Source organism: Lupinus angustifolius, chromosome LG19 (genome assembly GCF_001865875.1).
Source record: "Lupinus angustifolius cultivar Tanjil chromosome LG19, LupAngTanjil_v1.0, whole genome shotgun sequence".
In the NCBI taxonomy this organism is placed as follows: Eukaryota; Viridiplantae; Streptophyta; class Magnoliopsida; order Fabales; family Fabaceae; genus Lupinus; species Lupinus angustifolius.
The window spans coordinates 7760202-7783166 of NC_032027.1; the positions used below are offsets into that span (position 1 = coordinate 7760202).

General features: G+C 33.6%; 2 protein-coding genes across 4 annotated transcripts; one reads left to right on the forward strand and one right to left on the reverse strand.

Annotated features, from left to right (window-relative positions):
• On the forward strand, positions 8608–9249 carry LOC109333960 (F-box protein At1g80960-like). Its single transcript, XM_019569538.1, has one exon. It carries the CDS (start codon positions 8608–8610, stop codon positions 9247–9249), a length of 642 nt encoding a protein of 213 aa, XP_019425083.1.
• Positions 13668–18666, reverse strand: LOC109333577 (BRCA1-associated RING domain protein 1-like). 3 transcript variants are annotated; one of them, XM_019569082.1, is made up of 10 exons: positions 18482–18666; positions 18339–18385; positions 17437–17766; positions 17214–17314; positions 16800–16986; positions 16578–16684; positions 16079–16169; positions 15149–15314; positions 14431–14549; positions 13668–14199 (listed from the first exon to the last, which is right to left on the reverse strand). In XM_019569082.1, the coding sequence occupies exons 1-10, from the start codon at positions 18606–18608 to the stop codon at positions 13852–13854; spliced, it is 1623 nt and encodes a 540-aa protein (XP_019424627.1). In that variant the 5' UTR covers positions 18609–18666; the 3' UTR covers positions 13668–13851. The 3 variants fall into 3 exon arrangements, with proteins under 3 accessions (XP_019424627.1, XP_019424625.1, XP_019424624.1); XM_019569080.1 differs by having other exon boundaries at positions 18339–18382; positions 18440–18666; XM_019569079.1 differs by having other exon boundaries at positions 18339–18666.

A 22965-nucleotide genomic window follows, 5' to 3' on the forward strand; every position in this document is an offset into this window, starting at 1 on the left:
ACTTACTGCATCTGCCCAGAAATATTTTGGGAGGTTAGTTTCATTCAACATTGTTCAAGCCAGTTCTTCTAAAGACCTATTCTTTCTCTCTACAACACCATTTTGTTGTGGTGTTCTAGGAGCAGAAAAAAAGTTGTATTGATACCAAGATCATCACAGAACTCTTCAAAATAAGAGTTTTTAAATTCTCCCCCATGATCACTTCTTAAGCAGCAATTTTAAGTGATTTTTCATTTTGTACTCTTTTAGCATAAATGCTAAAGGCTTTGAATGCCTCATTCTTATGCACTAAGAATAGAGTCCAAGTGTATCTTGAAAAATCATCTACTATAACTAGGGCATAGTAGTTACGACCATAACTTTTTGTCCTTGAGGGGCCAAACAAGTCCATATGTAGTAACTACAATAGTCTATCAGAAGAAACCATATGCTTTGGTTTGAAATAAGTTTTTGTTTGTTTACCCATTTGACAAGCACTACATAGTTTGTCTTTAACAAACTTCATTTTGGGTAAACCAACAATTAAGTCTTTATTTATAAGTTTGTTCGAATGGTCTATATGAATATGAGAAATTCTCCTATGCCATAGCCATGCATCATGATTATCATTTGTAACTAAACATGTTATTGGTACAGATGAATTCATATCAATCATATATATTGTTTATTCTCTTACCAACCAGTTTAGAGTGATGAGGATTCTTACTTTCTATGATGCACTTATATGGGTAGAATACCACATGGAAACCTTTGTCACATAGTTGACTTATGCTAAGAAGGTTGTGCTTGAGTCCTTCAATATATAACACACCTTCTATAGTAGTTGAGGGAGGCTTGCCAATTCTACCAACTCCAAGAATTTTTCCTTTGATGTTATCACCATAAGTGACATATCCTTTGTCCCTTGGAGTGAGGACAATGAACTTCTTTATATCGCCCGTCATGTGTTTTGAGCAGCCGCTATCCAAGTACCATAAGTTGCAGGTGGTTCTCAAATTTTCTTGCAAAACAAATTAAAAATATTTTCTAGGTAGCCAATGTGATTTGGGTCCTGCGAGGCTAGGACCTTTTTCTATCCATTTATATTGGCTAGTTGACACACCATATTTTCTAATATGGCAAGTGTTAGGTGTGTGACCAATTTTATCATAGTAAGAACATGTGGGTAGATGCTTACACGTCCAAGATTTTATTTTAAAAATAGGATTAGTATGGACACTTTCTTTATGAAATATTATAGTGTTTCCCACGATTGTTTTTCCTAGGACATTCCCATTTTTAGTCACATGACTATTTGCATAGCCAAGACCTCTACAATCTGTTGAATGTCTTTGGACTTTTATGAAATTGTCTAAATTGTGATTTCTCCTTTTGAGTTTATTAAGTTCAATACTTAATGTTGAAACTTTAGTTTCAAGAGCAACACATTTTTGACATGAGGAAGAAGTGAGTTTTTCAATACCTTTCTTTAGAACTTTGTTATGGCTTTCCAAAATAAAAATTTCATTTTTATGTTTTAGGAAAAGTTTGGAAAGCTTAACATATTCTTGATGTAAATCATTGAAAGCATTTTGTAACTCATCATATGAAAATGTATCATTTGGTTCAGAGTTACTAACCTCATATTCGTCATTTGAATTGTGTGAAGCAATCAATAAAATATGTGATTGCTCCTTAATTCTGAGTTCTGCATTTGAACCATCACATTTATCTTCTGATATAACATTTATTCTTCTACGCTTCTTGTCATTCTTTCTGTTGAAAGTATGATGGTTTTGTAGGGCTGGACAAACACATTCAAGATGATCTGGTTTTCGGCATATAGAGCATGTAGATTTTGGCTTTCATGTTGATGCTTCACTATTTGTTATAGACCTTTGTACTTCTGGCTTCATGTATCCTTTATACAGTGTCCCAAATTTCTTTCGACATTTTGCAACTTGACACTCTAAGGAATTCTTTTTCTTCTAGAGCCGACACAAGAATGTTTTTGGCTTTAAGGTCGTATTGTACTTTCTTCTTATCTTCAATTGTCCATAAACATTTTGGTTTTGGCTGTTTAACCCCATTAACAACCATGTATGGTATGAATGGACCTTCTTCTATTGAGTCCCATATATCTGAGTCTTGAGATTTTATGAAGATTCTCATTCTGCTTTTCCAGAAATCATAGCACTCTCCAACAAAGCTTGGAGGGCGGTTGATGTTGGAACCTTGTTCTAGGAATGATCTTGAGGCCATCTTTGATATAGGATCAAATTTGAGAATATCTTACTCAAAAATAGTTATGGTGCCAATTGTAAGACTGAGATTGCAATTAAGAGGGGGGGTGAATTAGTTGACTAGAAATTATGACCACTTTTTCTGCAAAATTAATAGTAAAAGTGCAGCGGATAATATTGCAGAAAATAAACAAGAATAAATCAAAGAGGTAAGGGAGAAGAGAGTACACAAGGGTTCTATATTGGTTCACCTTCTTGTCCACCGAAGGCTACATCCAGTATTCTTGCAACACGAGATTTTCCACTAAATATTATGAGTTGTAATTACAATATGTTACCCCGAGATCTCTATGTACCTTACACACTCAGTAATACTTATCACCTTGGAAAACACCTTTCCAAGTAACTCTATCTCCTTTCTATTCACAACCCATGAAAGAAAGTAATTACAATGAATGAAGAATTTGAATGATGGCTTGGATTGCCTTACAAGTATGAAATACAATAACATTTGCAATCCAATCAACTCTTTTGTATATTTAGTAAATAATACTCTTTAAGTTTACAAAACTTTGAAACACTTTACTTCAAGCAACTCAGAAATACAGCTTTGAAAGTTTGAGTTCAGGTTATTAGAAGTGCAAAAAAACCTATTTTAGAAAAGTGTAGGAAAGTTGTGAGAAAAGTGTGAAAGAGTTGTTCAAAAAAGTTGTTTTTCATTATGAGTTCTAAGGCCTTTAAATAGGCTTTCCAATCAGTCATTGTGCCTTATGAAAGAGTAGGAATTGTTGGGAATGAAGGCATTTCGTTAGGGATGAAAATCCTTGAGTTTCAAATCTAAAAAACTGATGTAACAACTCTCAGTAACCGATTACAGCAAGCGGGTAATCGATTACCCAAACGTGACATTTTGAAAAATTCCATTGAGTAATCGGTTACTCACTTGAGTAATCGGTTACTCAAACTCTCTGTCCAACAGTGAATTTAAAATTCACTTAGAGTAATCGGTTACTCAAATTTGAGTGATCGGTTACTCCAATTTAAATATTGTTGGATAATTGATTCTCACTCATGTAACCTGTGACTCAAATTTCAGTAACTTGTGACACAGTATTTTGAAAAATGTTTTCATTTAAAACTTGAAGTGTTTCAATTCCTTATAAAATGTTTTGAGCATTACTATATATTAAAAAGTATAGGATATAAGTACCTATTTAGACGTAGACTAATTGTCTTGAAGCTTTAATCTTCTTTGTCTTCATAAGTAATCTTCCTTTTCTTCTTTTTGGTGTCTTCATCAAAATATTGCCAAGGTCAAGAGCAAAGATCTTCTTCACAATTCGTCCATTCCCGGGCACGCCGATCCCTAAAACGAGACGACCGTAAGACAAAAGTGGGTGGAGGTCCAGAAAAAACCTCCACCTCGTTAGAGTTAGACTCTAGGTTGGCAATAAGAACCATGATTACGAAAGAAGAAGGGAAAGGAGATTACCTAGAGGGAAGTATGAGAAGAGTTTAAAGAAGACGCGGTTGATCGACATCATAATAGATTCAGAAGCAAAGAATTCAGAGAACAAATGTGAAGAAATTGAAGGAGAACCTTCCCTATTTATAGGCGAAGCTGGGCCAGGGCCACCTCTCGTGGCCCAAATCAAAACACATTTTGCAGGTTCAAAAAACACTCAAGTGCATTCCAACGACGACCCAGGAACCAAGACAAAATGCGATAAAAGATGAACCAAGGAGTCACACTCAAGTACCCTGGGCTACAAGACGGTCTGGTAACCAAAACAATAACGATCAACCACATGTCACACTACCGAAAAGTTTAACGATACCTTACCGATTCACCTAAAGTCTACTAGCATGCTCGCCTACCGAGCATACTACTAGACTAGAGGAAACTGTTCCATCCCGGTTATACGGGCATCCTAACCGACCGAGATGGTCTCATATTCAACTGAGCAAAGGTCGAGTACGACTAATCAAAGGGCATACCCGAAAGTCACCCCTTTCCTGGTCGGATGTACCATGTAGGTTACAGGACTGCTCCATGTCTGACACGTCGCCAAAAAAGTACTATCACACCACCTTACAACTCCACCTACTTCCTGCCAACATGACAAGGACAAATTGCAATATGGCTACTAAGGGTGGAAACAGGCCAGGCTGCCTATCAGGGGCCTATTACCTGGCCTATAACAGGCTAGGCCAGGCCATGCTTTTTTCATTAACAGGCCAGGCTCAGGCTTTCTAAAAAGTCTATTTAGCTTAACAGGCCAGGCTTTATGCCACCTAAAAGGCCTATTAAGCCTAACAGACCGGTCTATTTAGTTATATTATATATGAATGTTGAATTTATACTATTAATATAAATAATATTATTATATATGTAATATTAATATAAAAATGTATACAAAAATATAATTTAATTATTAGAATTAGATGGGCCTAACTAAAAGTAGGCCTATAAGCTCATTTAAATGTAGACATAGTAGTCTATTTCATGACCATATAGTATAATAGGCCTTTAAACAGGCTAACAGGCTAGGCCAAGCTTTTAAACAGGCCAGACTCATGCTTTGAATTTTTTTTAAACAGGCTAACAGGTCAGGCCCAGGCTCCTATATGTTATATAGGCTGAGCCTGTTTAAGGCAAAGCTGGCCTGGCCTGGCCTGTTTCCACCCTTAATGGCTACCAAGCCTGCCACAGGATACAAGTCAACTATGTACATAGTACAACCCTGCCAAAGCCGTCTGACATGGGAAAAGCAGCCCCGACATGTCAGAATGGTCGGTCATGCCGATAGTACTCTCTAGAGCCACGTCATTCACCTCAAACATAATAAATATGACCCTCCCCTATCAAGATGTAACACATTGATTATCATTATCCATCATACTTGTTATCTCTATTTCTCTGTCTCATTTATTGCTCTAGAGCGTTTCTTATGCAGTATTACTGACATGATCGTTGGAGAACCTTTTCAGGTACCTCCACTGGTGGGTCTAAGTCAACTCTACCCAGATTCCTGAAGAGCTCCAACCCGGATACCAAAACTCACATTAAATTTGTTATAATATCAATTTAAGTTTTTTTGCCCAATCAATGAAAACATTCACACAAATGACACAATTTCTTGTTTTTAACGAATTTGAATTGGCACGGCTTGTACAAATGTAGGGTTTTTAACCATAACATTCACTCAATTTTGTCTGGTCTATTTATATAATGCAAATATATATATGGTTTCAAAACAACAACAAAAAATTGAAAAAGATATATTTAATTGTATCTAAACCTTTTTTATCATCTTCGTATGTCTCGTTCTTAATCAACAATTACAAAAAAAAAAAATTCGCCACTATGATTTTCATCTCAATCAATAATAAATTGAACTTCGTTTTCGTGTTACTTTTGTAAGAAAATTCAGTTTTTATTGCATCTGTTGCCAAAAATTTAACAAAGGGAATAAATGGTAGAAGGAGTATAACGTGGGGAATCAAGGAAGTGAGATTGTAAATTTCAAAACATCTATCAAAAGAAAATAACTTCTCATATCATACCTTTTAGCAAGTAACAGTTTTTAAGCTCTTAACCAATAAGGTCCAACATCTCATCATGACTCTAAAAAACAAAATGAAGTCACATAAAAAGGGAAGGGAGACGAGTGAAAAAGAAATATAGAAAGTCAATGTAGTTGTTGAATAATTTGGCATATACACATCCTCCTATTAATAACCAGTTTTAAAAAAAATAGTTTAATAAGAAAAACATACAAATGATCTTTTTTAGTTTCTTATTGTCCTTGGATTGGAGGCGATCCTGTCCGAACTGGGAACATCCACATATATGTGGGCTAACTCTCCCAGCGGACATGTTTTCCATTCACAAGACTCGAACCCGTCGAACCCGAGACCTTGCTTAAGGGAAATCAAGCATGTACTACTTGAACTAACGCCGGTTGGTATACAAATAATTTAATTGGTAAGTTACAAACTAAGTTTTTAAAGGCGGAAAATAAAAACAACCAAACAGATGGAACATCTTGAAAAAAAAGAAAACGGTGACAATTATATATGATTCAATCCTCTGCTTAATAAAAATAATGGTAAAAAGCCTTTTGGCTTCATCCCAAGTGGTTGATACTTACTATAACTTTGGCTATTTAAGTGTGAAAAAATTCAGCCTTGAGGAGGATAAGGAATACAATTTTGAGGCAATAGAGAATAGAGAAGCATACGCCAGAGCCGGGATGCAAGCAGTGCTATTCACCAAAATCAAGCCTCAACATATTAAGCTTTTAAATTCCCGTCCAACTCAATATACTTGATCAGCCTCGCCCCTTTGGTTTGCGTCTGAGGAGAGGTCCTTCGCTTTTAGATTTGATAAAGATGAAGATTTCTCAAGGGAATATCTTATTGAAAGAATGGGTATTTAAATGGGTTCCAATACAGTGGTTCTAGTAATTGAAGGAAGTGATTTGATGAGTTATATTAAAGACAACTAGCGTTGAAGACAAGGAAATAAGAACTCTCTACTAACTTCCACGTCAAAAGTTAGTATGTTTCAAAAGGAAGTATGCCAACTCAACATAGAATGCTATATCAGGTGCAAAGTTTTACTTCATAAGCATCTCATTATTAGTGTGTATAACATATGACCATGGGGTTGCATGTTAATGGAGTGTTGAGATAAAAAAGGAGATGGTTATAACAGTATATCTCATTTCTATGCATCAACCAAGTACTCCAATTCTTTTAAGTTCCCAGGTATATATGTTATATTACTGAACCAATGATGATATCAAGATATTCATTTACATTTTACTAGTTTTTGTTAAAAGTTCCTGAAGCACAGGATTGAATCAATTGAGCACAATGCAGAAGCACAGGATAGAGCACAATGCAGAAGCATAGGATTGAATCAATTGAGAACAAAAGAGAAGCAAGTAAAGGATAAAGAAAATAACACACAAGATTTAACGTGGAAAAAATCCCTCAGTTTGAGAGGAAAAAAACCACGGGCGATCAAGAGCAAAATTCCACTATGTAAAAAAGAAGAGTACAAGAAATCCTCTTATAATGATGAGGACAAATGACAATATTTTTTCTCACAAATACTCTCTCAAATGGAACAAGAATTCTCACCAAGAATGCACTCACAATATATGTGTAAATGAAAGAGATGTTGTGTGTTGTGAAGATGATTTTGAAGCTCTCTATATGTGTCCTTTTATAGGCAAGCAAAGTCTTGGTATCTTGGATATGAAGCATTGGATGCTTGGAAACAAAGCCATAAAAGTGACACAAAATGTCTTTAGAGAGAGCCATAAAATAGTCATAAAATTCTTTTAAGGCATAGAAATGAGAGGCATCTAACAAAAATAAATGGTGTATAATACAGTGATAATATAAAATATTGTTACACTATCGCTACATACATTTCTTTCTTTTAATTTTTTACTACTTACAATTTTTTTTAATCATATAATTGTTCCAAGGGTAGTTTTGACATTTAACAAATATTATTATTTATCTCTTCTCATTTTTACTATAGCAAACAAACGAAAGATAGAAGAAAATACAGATTTCTCATCTTTTTCTTTTCTCTTTCTCTTCTATCAAACAATAAGAAAATGAGGAGGAACCCGCTTACTCTAAGAGTAAAACTTACTCCCAATCTTAGCCATCAATTCTAGGGGAATCCAATGGTTTGAATTAGTTATTAGATTTAAACCATTTCAGTTCATAGAATTGATGACTAGGATGCACTATACTTATAGTCTATACTTACAATCATCACTCTAAGAAAATACACTATACTTATAATCTTAAATAAGTTTAATACATAATATCTTTTATGCAATCTATGCAAATTTGTATTGTAGCAATATAGAAACAAAGTTATGAGTTGTAGACATTTACCATATATAGAATATAACATTGACTTTGAGTTGAGTTGAAAAAATACATGTATTCAACAATATAACGTATATAATTTTTTCATTTGATCTATTGCAATGTAAATAAATTCTAATTAGTAAATATTACAATTCAGTTTTGGTAAAAAATCTCAACCTACATTTATTGTTTGGGTCAATTTTCATTAACACAATTCCATATCATTATTAGGAAATTTAATAAACTTAGATTTTTTTAAATTTTAATCAACACGAAAAGAAGAAAGATATTTTGTGAAATTTTATTACAAGCTGACACATGTCTTTCATGGATATATAGATGAACAACCGTAACACAACTTTCCTCTCCCATTCTCACATTTTTCACCATAGTATTGTCTTAAATGTTGAATCCTATAATTTCTTCATTGATGTTCAACCCAAAAAGAAGATTAGAAAAGAGATCAAAGGTGGAGTTGGAAATGGGAAGTGATGAAATACCAGATTTAACCAAAAAAGTACCTGCAAATGTATTAAGTCACATCCTCACTTTTCTTCCACTTGATGAAGCTATAAGAAGTGGTATCCTTTCAAAGAAATGGAAAGATCTTTGGAGAAATACTACACACATAGAACTGAATGAGAAGAAATTGATAAAGCCTTTATCACAACTTTTAATTTCAAGAAAATTTGTACCAACCAAAGATGTTACAAAAGGAGCTAACAGGTATGCTCTTCTTGTGTATAGAATCATGTTTCATCACTATGGTGACTTACCTAGTTTCCGCATTTTGCACTTATGGAAGAGTCTTTTGCTTGGGGAAGTTCAATCTTGGGTTGAGTATGTGCTTAAAACTAGGGAAGGGGTTCAAAAATTGAGCCTTGAGTGTGAGCTTGATAATGGAGAAATGGGAGAGTGGTTCCTATTCAAAGATGACATTCCTAAGCTCAATTTCTCAAAGGGGATATTTCAAAGTCTAGGTTCGCTTGAAATGATTAACTACAATATTAATTGTTCAAATGCATTTGTTGGCTGCAAAAACCTTAAAACCCTAAAGCTGGAGAAGATCAACTTGGCTGACAGGATCATCAACGATATTCTGAATAATTGTGTAGTGTTGTAGAACTTTACTCTGAATGAGTCTACTGGATTTAACAAACTCATTATCATGAAATAAAGTCTTAAAGTTTTGAAGCTCCAAGGTCTGTGTGTGGATAAGCTAAAAGTTTCATGTGAGAATCTTGAAGTTTTGTTGCTTGATTCTTTAACTTATCCTACAAATGCTGCAAGCATCTATACACCAAACCTGAAAACATTCAGTTCTTATTATTACTCATTGTTTGGAAACATGCATGCTATAAATGAAGGGTACTCTATTGTGAAAGGCTGGGAAATTCTCGAACATTCTGCAGTGGTAAGTTTCTTTGAATAGTTTTATTTTCTTAACTACATCAATTACATTATAATATATCTTAATCTTTTACTCTTCTAATATAATGTTTTAGAAACTTGTTTGACCGAACCCTGTATATAGTAGCCATGGTTAATCCCTAAGATTGCTTTTCAACCTCATTTAAACAACCATTTGTTGAAAATGCTAAAATATGGATTGCACTTCTAATTTTATTTGAGTTTCTCCAAATTTAGTTTGACATGACTTTGAATTATCTAAGGGTATGTTTGAGCTAAGTTTTTAGAGGGAAATGGAAGGCTTTAGAATCGTCTCACAAATGTATATTATTATTCTCAAGCCTTCTATTTCTATTCATTTCCTTCCAAAACTTAATTGAAGCAACACATAATAGGAGAAGACCCAATTATATGGATTGAACTTTGTTGACATGATATTTATTGGGCACATTCATGTTATTGTTCTTACTTAAGTAGGTGATATGAAACTCCATATTGTTGTTTGTGACATGCTCCCTCCTTATGGTAAAATTCCCTCTTTTTTCATATTGTCATTCAACTTCTCCAACGGTGGAACCATGAATCATCCTTGACTATCTTGTCTACTTGATCTTTAAATCACTTCTTCTATGTATGATTATATATTTCATTTAGTATATATATTAATTTGCTAACCTTTTCTTATCTATTTCCTAGGTATATTCAAGCAACAACATTTTTAAAAATTTATCAACCTTGTCAATGGATTTGGATTTGAACCACATAAGAGATGCACATGATCTTTATTCTGCATTACAATTATGTACTTCTCTACAAGTTCTTGAAATTTCTCTACCAATATGTAATATTATCCTTGAGTTACAATCCTTATATTAATATTTTGTTGGGGAAATTTCATTATTATCCAAGTATATATGATGCATAATATACTTTTGCTTCACAGGATATTGAGAATCCAATTATTGGTAGCCCTAATGACTATGATTTTCCATATCCTATCTCAATGTTTTGGGAGAAACAAGAATTGTGCTACTGTGTACATGAAAAGCTGAAGTTTGTGTAGATAAAGGCATTCAAAGGAAATGAACTAGAAGTAGAATTTGTGAAGTACCTAATAGCAAAGGCCACAATGATGAAGAAAGTCACCATATTATGCAATACCTTAACGGAAGATGATGAATATTTGTTGTCACTACCCAAAGCTTCTAACAACTTTCCATCAATTTGAAGGTTAATACAAGTAATATTATGAATTGATACTTTTTTTATGAAAGGGATGTTTATCCTTTAACATTCCTTATTAGGCATGTTTCTTACTTTCTTTGTTTGGTTTATTTCAATAATTTTAATCTCCTACTGATAGAGAGAAACTTGATATGAATAACTTCAGGAAGAAATTTATCGCTTCAATTTAAATGTCACTGAAATGTGAACAATATATTTATAATAATTTGGGGTTTCTCTTTAGTGAAATATTATGCAATGTGATTTTAATATTCTACAGGTGAAAATGAGTCAAGTTAAGATCAACTCGATTTGTTTAGGATCGACTTGAGTCGAGTTTTGAGTTATGTTCAATGCTGAATTATGTTTTCAGTTCGACTTTGGCTCAATTAAATTTTACGAACTTTCGAGCGGGTTACTGAGCTCAAATCTATATCGCTCACTAGCATAATATAGAGAAAATACTGGTGGAATATACATGTACATGTTTGATAAAGTTTGTGAAACCCTTATTATACATATGTCACTCATCAATCATCTCCTCTCATATCCTTAACACTTCCTATACCTCTTGAAGCCCTCCTCCAATGCCCCCTGATTGGATCTCTTACCTTCCTTTCCCTTCAATTTATATTATTTAATTTTTAGAACTCTATATTGTCCTTTTCTCTCCAGACTAATCTTAATCCTTACATCGATAACCAAAACTCTATTTTGGATTGTACGTCAAGCTCTATTAATGTATGAATTTGTAGTATACAAAGAGGAAGGAGCATCTATACTCAACCCTAATTTACAGTCATACACATCTCATTTCTCGATCTTGTATTACTAGTGTACCACCACTTAAAACTTGAAGCTTCTAATTCCGTTACCATTTTCCCAACAACTAAGTTCCTTGTGGGCATATAAAATTGGTCAACCTCATAATCACTGTGTCTACTATAAATGATTCATATGAATATTGTTAAGGTTAGAGCACAATGCGGAAGCACATGATTGAATCAATTGAGAACAAAAGAGAAGCAAGTAAAGGATAAAGAAAATAACACACAAAATTTAACGTGGAAAAACCCCTCAGTGTGAGTGGAAAAAAACCACGGGCGATCAAGAGCAAAATTCCACTATGTAAAAAAGAAGAGTACAAGAAATCCTCTTATAATGATGAGGACAAGTGACAATATTTTTTCTCACAAATACTCTCTCAAATGGAACAAGAATTCTCACCAAGAATGCACTCACAATATATGTGTAAATGAAAGAGATGTTGTGTGTTGTGAAGATGATTTTGAAGCTCTCTATATGTGTCATTTTATAGACAAGCAAAGTCTTGGTATCTTGGATATGAAGCATTGGATGCTTGGAAACAAAGCCATAAAAGTGACATAAAATGCCTTTAAAGAGAGTCATAAAATAGTCATAAAATACTTTTAAGGCATAGAAATGAGAGGCATCTAACAGAATCTATTCCTTTCTCTACCTCCAGTACTCTTATCATGAGACTTACAGCATCACCGACTTTTGACAACTAAAAATTTGACTTTGATCATTGATAGAAATATTACGATTAGCAGGAAGAAACCGAACTTCTTTATCATTCAATAATGCATGATTATGAGAATTATTAAGATGTGTAACTATTCATTTTTCACCAAAGTCAATTTTTCTTTTACTAATCAACAATCTTGCAGTACAATTATACATTGAACTTTTTTGGTTTAGTTGCCTTTCTAACTCCGGAAACTTTTTGTTGCTTAAGAACACCAACATGATGACAAACAAACTCTCTTTTGTAAACATCCAATGAATCTTCTTCACTCTTTTTTTGCCTTGTCGATAAATATGTCATTGCCTAACCGAAAATCCACATTTCTTTGCAAACAAACAATAATAGTGATAAGCATCTTCATCTTAAATCTTTGTCCTTGATATAGAATACAATCATCAATATTTTTATCATGATACAAACCAATTTGTTGTTCATCACAAGTAGATCTAACAAACAATCACCAACACCATTTGATTCTTCATATGTCACATTCCAAGGAATTTGATTCTTCATATCTCTCCATGAATCACTATTGTTGGATCTTTTGGGGTTGTTGGGGGTGGCAGCAGTGTTGTTGTTGGGATGATGGGCGAGTCTGGCGAGTGGGGTGCAGCTGTCGGTGGATCTAGGCAGTTAGTTGTACACGGATCTGGGCGATGCTGGCGGTTGTGCGACCATGCTTGCTGCTAGCGGTCTGCCTGTTGGGCAGGTCTGGCAGTGATGGTGGTCGCTATCATGGGAGGCAATATCTGGTTTAGGGATGGAGGGGGTTTTGGCTGTTTTGAGATTAGTAGGTTACCGGGGGAGGGGAAAGAGAGAGTTAGGAATGAATGAGGTGGATTTTGTTTATAAAATGAAAATTATGAAAATACCTCTATTACTAAACATATTACAACCAAAATAAGATGGTTAATTTTATGTAAAAATCTTGGTACACAATGCTGATTTATTCAACTATTAAATCAACTAAAAAACGTCTTTACCTATATTAGCAAGTCACTTTATTCCCATTATTTATATTTATATATATTATATATGATGTTATGATATCTAATTAGAATAAATAATTTAACCAGTTAAACTTCTACGACATATCTTCACAAAACTTGTTTTTAAAAATTATTATAAAGTTGACGTAGAAAAGTACATAAAAATGAACGTATTCTGCATTTGCTTACTGTAGTAGGGCTCTAAAAACATTAACCAGCAAAATTGTCCCTATATTCCATGCTAAGTCGCCAAAACATGATGTGAAAAAACACAAACCAAAATCAACTTGTAACTAATTTTTAGTTAAGTTCCTAACTAATTTGTGTTACATAAATAAATATCTTAAAACCACCAGAGCAAGATATGAATTCAATTTAAACCATGTACACGATTGATCAAATCTTTTGCAAAATGAACACCCCAAGATTGGTTTCATGCTGAACAATTACCAAGCAATATGTAACACTTTAGGGTCTGGTGGTAGCATCAAAAGGGATACTTGGCTGATCAGAGTTCAATATCTAAGTAAGAAAATCAGCTTCTCAATGCATTTTAGCTACGAAAATGTTGCAACTTACAAGCAGCAATGCACTCCAGAATGCATGTGTGATTAATAACTTGGTAACCAGTATTAGCAGCTAACTCTTCTGCCTCATTCAGTCTCTGCCAAAGAATTGAAAGTTCCTCCCCCAAGTTACATCCTTCTGGGGGGTCAATGTTGTAGACAATGAGCATCTTCGAAGGTTCTGCTACACATTCATGTCTTCTTGCTTCTAATTCTTCCTTGCTTCTCAAGACAGTACCTCCTCCCAGCTCAACCAAGTCTTCAAGATCTTCCTTATAAGTAGTCATATAATCCCCAGAAAAATAAAACTTCAAGTCACTAAATAGCTTTGGTTCCTGCAATCATATCAGTTAGAATATTAAAACTCAAAATACGAAAGAATTTCGAAGTAATTTAAATGAACAGCCATCAGGGAATAAATGGTTTCAACACATTAATCTGGATAGTTCAGCAGCAGGACAAGGAATATGACGCATTAATCAAGATGGTTGATATTATAATCTTGAATATCTCAAGAACAAGCAATGCCTTTGCATGAACATATGATGCAACAAAAGAATACATACATTGGCCAGTGCCCTAAGTCTTCCAGCTTTTGGGCCACCATGACATCCTTGGTTGTCAAGACTAATTTCATATGGTTCTTCTTCTACCATAGTCATTCTTTCCATGCCAGCTTTTACCCCTACAACATAAGATAGAGCATCAACATGAATACGAAAAAATGAATATAAATAGCATAAAAATAAGCACCCAAGCACACAAGAAAAGCGTAGTAAGACCACTTAGTCACAGACTGCTAAAGAAGGATTAAAAGGAGGAAAAATTATTGAGCGCCAGCAGCAGAACTAGCAAATCAGGTTTGGGAACACCATAAAATTTTAATGATGTAATAGTAAAGGTAAACAAGGAGGTTTCAAAATAAATTAGATATTCTATGATTTTTTTCATGAAAGAGAAATCAATGCCCAAACTGATGAGAGATAATAACTTTAGATTAAAATTAAAAAAACTTTAAATGTGATGGCTCAATTATAATTTGTGAGAGGAAAGTGAAACAATATATGGAACATGATTGATTTTATTCTCACTGTCCCCCAAAATTGAAGCCATTTTCCATTTTGCACACCCAAACCCAACCCTAACATCAAAGAAAAGCCTTTACAAAATAAGAAGCAAGTGTACAGTCATTAAAGTGATTCATCATTGTTTAATAATTGAAATCAATGACGAGCATCAGATCAAATAATGAAGAATTGAAGACAAAGAAACTAAGTAACTTACAATCCATTTTAAGAATCCATTGTCCATTTAGAATTGCCATAAGAACTTTTAGTGTCCTGGAGCATGCTCCATTTTCATCAGTTGCAGCAATCACATGGGTGACATTTGGAGTCCAATACTTGGTCACTGCCGCACCAACCTTATCTGAAAAATTGACCAAAAGTACCTGACCATCGAAGAGGAATAGGTGTGTCAAATCAAATACATCCATTAGTTAAATCAATAATTATATGATCCACAAAGCAAAGGATGATGCCTCATGCTCTCCGTAGAATGCAGAATGGTTAACAAAAAACACACCTTTAAAAATCATTTGTAAACAAACACTTCAATCAAGGTTAGAGATTTCAACCCATCTATAGATTCACCTTCTATTTTTTATTATGTAATACTCCAATGAAATTATAACTAAATAAAAAAATCATAATACAACAACAAAACAGCCAAGCCTTAACCCCACTAGGTTGAATCGGCTACATGAATCGAACAACGTCATAATGCTCTAACATAAATCATGTTCATTGACAAAATATTGATCTTTAAACCTTTACTAATCGTTTCATCTATGGTTTTTTTTGGTCTCCTTCCTTTAGGAATTGGACTAACCTCCATTTGACCTACTCTCCTTAGTGGGGCTTCTAACGGTCTCCTCCACACATACCACACATACCCAAACCACCTAAACCGTGATTCTACCATCTTTATTATGATAGAAGTTATTCCAACTTTTTCCCTAATGCATTCTTTTCTAATGTGTGTTTAATCTATACATAGTTAGTCCTAAGCCCGGATAAAAAATGAAGGTTGTGTTTGACCGTCAACAGGCAATGTAAACTTCGCTAAATCTCTATGATATGGATCAATGATGACAATCATAATAAAGATAACAAAAATACTTAATAAAGCCAAGTAGTCAATATTCATGCTAACCTTTCCATCATCTGGTAGAGAAGATCCACAAAAAACCAATTTTTTACTATCATCCTGTAAAGCTAAGAGAGGGTTTGACTCATGAGATGGCCTGCATGAAGGAGAGACACTTAGAAATAGTATCCAAACTTGGCACAGAAAAACATAAATACCCAAAATAGAAAAATAACATGCAACAATTTTCTTCTGCGGGAAGAGTATTAGGGCAAACAAAACAGAGGTGGCGAACTTAACCCCGGAAATCCCCTCAGAAATACATACTCGAGCATGCTACACATAGGTTATGAATGATGTTAGATCACTATTTAAGAACTATTATGCATTGATTGTTTGATGCCATATTTCTTTAAGGTCTAACTTGCTGATATAGTATATGAAGATTAAAAAAGTAATTGACTTGAAATTCTTCAAATTCATCCAATATGTGGAAAAATGAGGACAGAAAATTCCATTTTAAAGAGGACACGCTACTAATGGTAAAAACCTAAAGAATACGTACAGATGAGATAAACCTGGAAGCTTCTGAGTTGGCTGTTTCTTAGACCTTAATTTCTCATTTGGAAATTTGACATGAGCATGAGCTGGACAGAGCATTAGAAAACTCTCCTGCACCAAAGAATATACATTGCCAATGTTTAAATCAAAGTACAGTAGCACAAAAAGAAATTTACATTTTTTAAATATGCCCAAAAATAACAGCAATATAAGAGAGATAATGTACATGATCGAAACGGCAAGTGGAGATGCCCATTGCACAAGGAGCATGATAAGTTTTTCTACAGGAATTGACAAGGCAGCCGAGAGCAGCTCCTTTCAGGCCACATTTGCTGCATTTAAGTTTTGCTCCCCTTGCCACTTCTGACTTCAAATTCTTAACAACATCATCGACAAAATACACTTGCGGCGCCCTGGATTTTCAAAATTTATGGTATAGTTGTCATCCAAATGTTAACAGAAAGCCAAAAGAGAACCAAATATTACATAAAATGCAAAGAAAAAAAATTAAAGAATCCATAACCAATTAGGGTTCAATAAAGTGGCTCCATATATCCCAACACTTCCTCAACAATATATGTTGGCAATGTCAGGAAACTACAGCTGATGAACCAAACAGATTCAAACCAAGTTAACATACCAGTCAAAGCAAATTTTATGCACATGTATGTCATTTGGTTGCATTGCTTTATCTCCTGTAACCATATATCCATTTGCACAATGCAGCATAACCCCAGTGGCCTAGAAAAGTAACATGTAAATAGTGACAACAATTAGTCCAATAACAGATAAATTATAGTAAGAATAACATTTAAGGGTTTGGATGGATGAATACATGAAGTCGCGTGCAAATCAAATATTACCTCAGAGATGTTAGAGGACTGGCAAAACGAACAGATGTTTGTACTTGCATGTGAATCATCGGGATTTGCAGGAAACAGTGCACCAGAGCCCTTTCCAGATTTAAGGTCCAGGTTAGAGCAGGAACCCACTAAATTATTATGATCTGTGGAGCTAGGCCGAACAAAACCATCTGCAGATGAATGATTTTTTTGCCTCCTGAGCTCTCTCATAAGACCATCAGTTTCAGAGGCTGAACTTACAGGTATGAACTGTTTCCTTCTTTCTTTCAAATTTTCACTTTTCGTTCTTGCTCTCTTCAAAGATTTCCCCAATCTTCCACCAACCAATAGCTGACAAATTGACAATGAAGAGATACCCACTGTTAGAAAATGAAATAAGGCACAAAAGATATATTTTTTTTGTTTTACAACTTGCAAGACACTGGTGATAAACTCCCCATATTAATCAGCCTTACATTAAAATGTGAGATTTATAGTCATAAATGCACTCCCTTTTTGGTATAACCAAGGGTATCCCTCACGGGTAAGAAACTAATCCATGCATGACTGCCCCTTCCAACAAGTGTCTCGTCTGGGAATTGAACCCTTGACCTATTGGTCTATATGAGGATCCACAGGGATTTACACCACTAAACAACCATTTATTATAATCACAAATGCCACTCCAAAGATTACACAGGGATTACCAGCATAAACATAATAAGTCATCCAAGGCTTATGCCATGGCCCATGAGAACTTATTTATGACGGTTATTACTTTTTCATAAGAATTGAATGAAACCCTCAATTGAAACTAAATCAGCAATGGTAATGAAATTGAGACCACTAGGTTGAAAGGGGAATGCTTTTAACTTGAAGTAAGTAAATAACACATACGAAGAACAGTATTTTATTTTTCTTACATGCTCACTGTCTTCTGAACCTTTGGTATCAGAAAATGGAGGATTTTCTGTTGCTGATTGCATCACTGGATTCACATCCATTTGGGAACTCTGCATTGGATTATCATGAACCACTATGCCACACCCGTTGAACTTGTGATTCTTTCCAACCCCAAAATCATTAGAATGGGGTAAATTCAACGGAACCTTATCTATCTTTTTATTACCAGAACTTGAATTCGGAAATTGACACGGCGACAAAACCCTAACATCATCTCTTGAAATCATCATAAGCTTTAGATTGGGAAGGAGAAAACGAAAAGGAATGGAGGATTAGTAAATTGTATTGTATGTTTTTTTTGTATTAGAATTTGTGTTGCCTCCAAACAAAGGTTCACTCTCTCAAAGTAATCAATCTTTACCATCTGACAATAATAAATTATGTACTATATTTTAAACCTTATTTATTTAATAATACACTTCTAATTAAATAAGAAAACTAAATTATATCAGATAAAATAAATTAATCTTAATTTTAAGAAACTTTTAAGATATTGTAGATAAATCTAAAACTTAAAAAAGATAATATTATGAATGATGTATTATAATATGAAGTTATTAACCATGTTTATACTAATAATAAATTATAATTAAATAAAGAAATAAATCATAAAATTGTGTCTTTAAAACCATTTCTAAAATTGTCTATTTTTCTCTTTAGATTGGTGCCACAATGATATATTGAAAGTTAAAATTGTGTCTAATATATATAATTTCAAGATTTATGGTTTTTTTTGTTGTTGTCAAGAGAGATAAGGATATGATAAGATAGAGAACAATATAAAACCAAGATAAGATGGGTAAGATAATCTCTTGTCCTTTCCAATAGGGGTATGACCATATAATAATAATATTGATGTATAATCTCTTCATATTGGCACTACAATGATGTACCAAAGCTTCAAGTTATGTCTAATTTGAAGATGTATAATTTGAAGATTTTTGAGACTATAAAATAGGATAAGAACGAGATAATAATGGCATAATAAGATGAGCGAGATAATTCTTATCTTGTCTAATGTTGATATACAATAGATAATGATGGTATTAATGTGATGATAGTAAGGTGGTATTTATTTGAGAATAAAGTTTTTATCCTTATTGGAGAGACATATATGCATCATAAAATGAATTACTTCTTTATAAATAAGGTAAAATCATACATTCAATTAAGATAAAAAAAGACTTATTAATCATATATAAATAAAATTAAGAAAATATGATTTAAAAGATAATAAATAATTTACCAAAAATAAGAATAACTAAATTTGATAATTAAATTGTTAAAATATCATATCAACAAAAAGTAGTGAGTAATAAATCTTAGTATTTACTATTTCAGCTTTAAATCTGTGGGTACCCACAAGTTCAGATATCCATTGTCATTTTTATTCATCATCCATCATTTATTGTATTACTTTTTTGAAAATGACGATTAAATATGAATGGTAGTTTACTCAATATTCATTATCCATTATCCAGTCCTAAATATTGGCTGGATCATTTTTTTTAAACCCGAATCAGGCCCTAGATCCAACTAACTCGTCCTTAAATGTTGGTTTGGTTAGTCTTTGAATCTGAGCCCGATCCTAGATCTGATTAGATATAAAACATATCTATTTTAGATTAAGTTTATTCAATATTACTTATTATTATGGATATGTAATTTGATGTATAAATTGATATATGTATATATATTGTAAATCATAGACATATGATGAAAAAATTAGAAAATCAATGATAATTTAAACCAAAGAAATGTCATTATTTTATACACAACTGATTATAGACACATACAAATATGATGAGTAAGTGACCATGGGACAGGATAGGCTAAGTCATGTTTGTCCCATACCCGACCCAAAATATTAATTGAAGCTAATTTTTGAACATGAACTCAACCCTAGATCCGATGAGACCCAACCGTATTCAGACTCAATCATGATCAAGATATACATGGTGAGTGGGTATGGTTGGATTTTGCTCACCTCTAGTAGTTACAGTGTATAAAATTCATGCACTGTTACTGCATGTATTCTTCTCTTGTTGCATTTTTTGTGCTACCAAGAGTAACCCCTTACATTATTAGTAAGGAATTACTCCCTTTTGGGGTGTGTGACTGCCCTTCCCAACAAATATCACTCACATGAATCAAATTATTGATCTTTTAGTTATCCTGAAAATCTAGTGATGTCTTATAATACTAGATCAACGTCTTGTTTACTATAATATGAAGAAAACAATATTAATAAGCATAGTTATGATTTAATTAGGTTGACCTATTATTAATTCTCATACAAAAAATAAGTTGGATTGTCTTGGTAGCTCTCTTATAAGAACAAGAGACATAAATAGAAGAATGGTATTCAATTTCTTGAATACTTTCTATCCATATTATTCTTTCAAAAGCCTTCACCAGGTTATAGAAAAACTAAATAAAAAGGCAAAACTTATCTCTGCCACAATAAGTTTATAACATGTGTGATAAGAATTTTATTGTGTTAAACATGGTATCTCATCTTACTTGATTATTCATAATGCAAAAGAAGATGAATATTGAAGACAAATCAACGATGAACAATACTTCTTATTGGATGATTTGGATAATTGATTTACAAACTATTTATAGAAACTTAAGTTAGTTGGAGTAACTAACATAACAATCAACTCCAAACTAATAAGCCTAAAAGAGAAAGTAATGAAATGGGCCTATACAAAAGGTAAAAGCAGCCGAAAAGACTAGTACAAGCAAAAACAGTTTTAAGGCATTATTCCAGCTTTTCATTTGTGTCATTTCCTTTGATTTGAGTGATGGTATGACGAATTCATTCCTTTAATTCTAACAGGCCCTATAAGCTGGGATGTGGATGTTCAACATCCCAAGCTTGGAGAGTAAATGGTGGAACAGTCAAGGAGATAAGGCCTTGGTTAGTATGTTTGCTATTTGAGAACCATCAGGAATGGAAAGCAAGTACAACAAGCCAACTTAAACCTTTTCTCTAACTGAATGGCAATCAACTTCTATGTGTTTTGTTCTTTTATGAAATACAGAGTTTGCAGATATATGAATGACTGATTGATTGTCACAGTAGAGTATAGTTGGTTGAGGATGAGAAATCTACAAGTCTTGCAACAAATAAAGCAACCATTGGGCCTCACAAGCACCTAGAGCCATGACTCTATATTCTGCTTCAGTTGAAGACCTTGCAACAACTTCCTACTTCTTGATTTTTCATGAAATGAGGGAATTTCCTAGGTAAAAATAGTATGCAGAAATAGATTTTCTAGAGTCAGGACATACTACCCAATCTGAATCTGTATACTCCTTTATCTTGAAATCAGAAATTGTAGGGAAGAAAATTCCAACACTGGTGGAGCCCTTAATGTATCTTAAAATTCTCTTGGCTCCCTCACAGTGTTTGTCAGTAGGTTTGGATAAAAATTGACTCAAATTCCCAACAAAAAAATTGATATCAAGTCTAGTATGAGTTAAGTATAGGAGCTTACCCATAAGTCTTCTATAGATGCTAGGATTGGTGAGTGGTGTTCCTGACTCAAGGTTGATTAACTATTTTGCATATTCCATTGGAGTATAACATGATTTTGAAGCAAGCATTCTAGTTTCTACCAAGAGATCAAGGACATAATTTTTATGATAGAATAGTATACCTTTCCTGGATCTTGCTATTTTAATGCCTAGGAAGTATTGTAGATGTCCAAGATCTTTGATACCGAATTTTGAGTTGAAAATAGCCTTTATGTTATTAATTTCATTCATGTTATTTCCTGCCAAAACAAGATTATCTACATACACTAGAATAGTAGTAAAAGTAGAAGAATTTGATTTGGTAAAAAGTGAGTAATCAGTAGCGGGTTTCTAATAACATGTTTGGAGGATGATGCTAGTCAGTTTTTCACGCTATTGCCTATTGGATTGTTTCAGTCCATATAGAGACTTTTGGAGTTTACAAACCAGTCCAAGGTGATCAACAATGAGTCTTGGAGGGATTTTCATATACACATTCTCCTTTAGGTCACCATGAAGGAATGCTGTATAATCATCCAATTGGTGGAGATGCCAATTATTGGCTGCAGCTAAAGCTAGAATGACTCTAATAGTGGTTATTTTAATAATTGGACTAAAAGTCTCCATATAATCAATGCCTTGTGTTTGGAAAAAGCCTTTGACAACTAGTCTTGCCTAGTGCTTTTTCTATAGACTCATCAAATCTATATTTGAGCTTAAAAACTCACTTACATCATATTGCCTTCTTGGTGTTAGGGAGATTAGTCAAAATCCAAGTGTTATTGGTATTAAGAGCATCAAACTCATTTTAAATAGTTTTATGCCAACAAACATGTTTAATGACTTTATTGTAGCTATCTCGTTCAACATTAGAAGATATACTAAGAGAAAAATGCTTGTGAGCACTGAACAATTGATATAAGATATACTCTTAGATGTTGGATGTTTTCCCTTTGAAGATCATGGTGAAACTGAATGAGATGTAGAGGTGGTCAAAGCAAAATGATAGTCTTATAAATATTGAGGTTTGTGTTTAGTCCTAAGTGATCTTCTAGAGGTATG

Coding starts and splice junctions, on each gene's coding strand:
- LOC109333960 (XM_019569538.1), top strand. CDS start 8,608: ATGGGAAGTGATGAAATACCAGATTTAACCAAAAAAGTACCTGCAAAT.
- LOC109333577 (XM_019569079.1), bottom strand. CDS start 18,608: ATGATGATTTCAAGAGATGATGTTAGGGTTTTGTCGCCGTGTCAATTT. Junction 17,315..17,436: donor AGTCCTCTAACATCTCTGAG/GTAATATTTGAT, acceptor TTACTTTTCTAG/GCCACTGGGGTTATGCTGCA. Junction 14,200..14,430: donor GACTTAGGGCACTGGCCAAT/GTATGTATTCTT, acceptor ATATGATTGCAG/GAACCAAAGCTATTTAGTGA.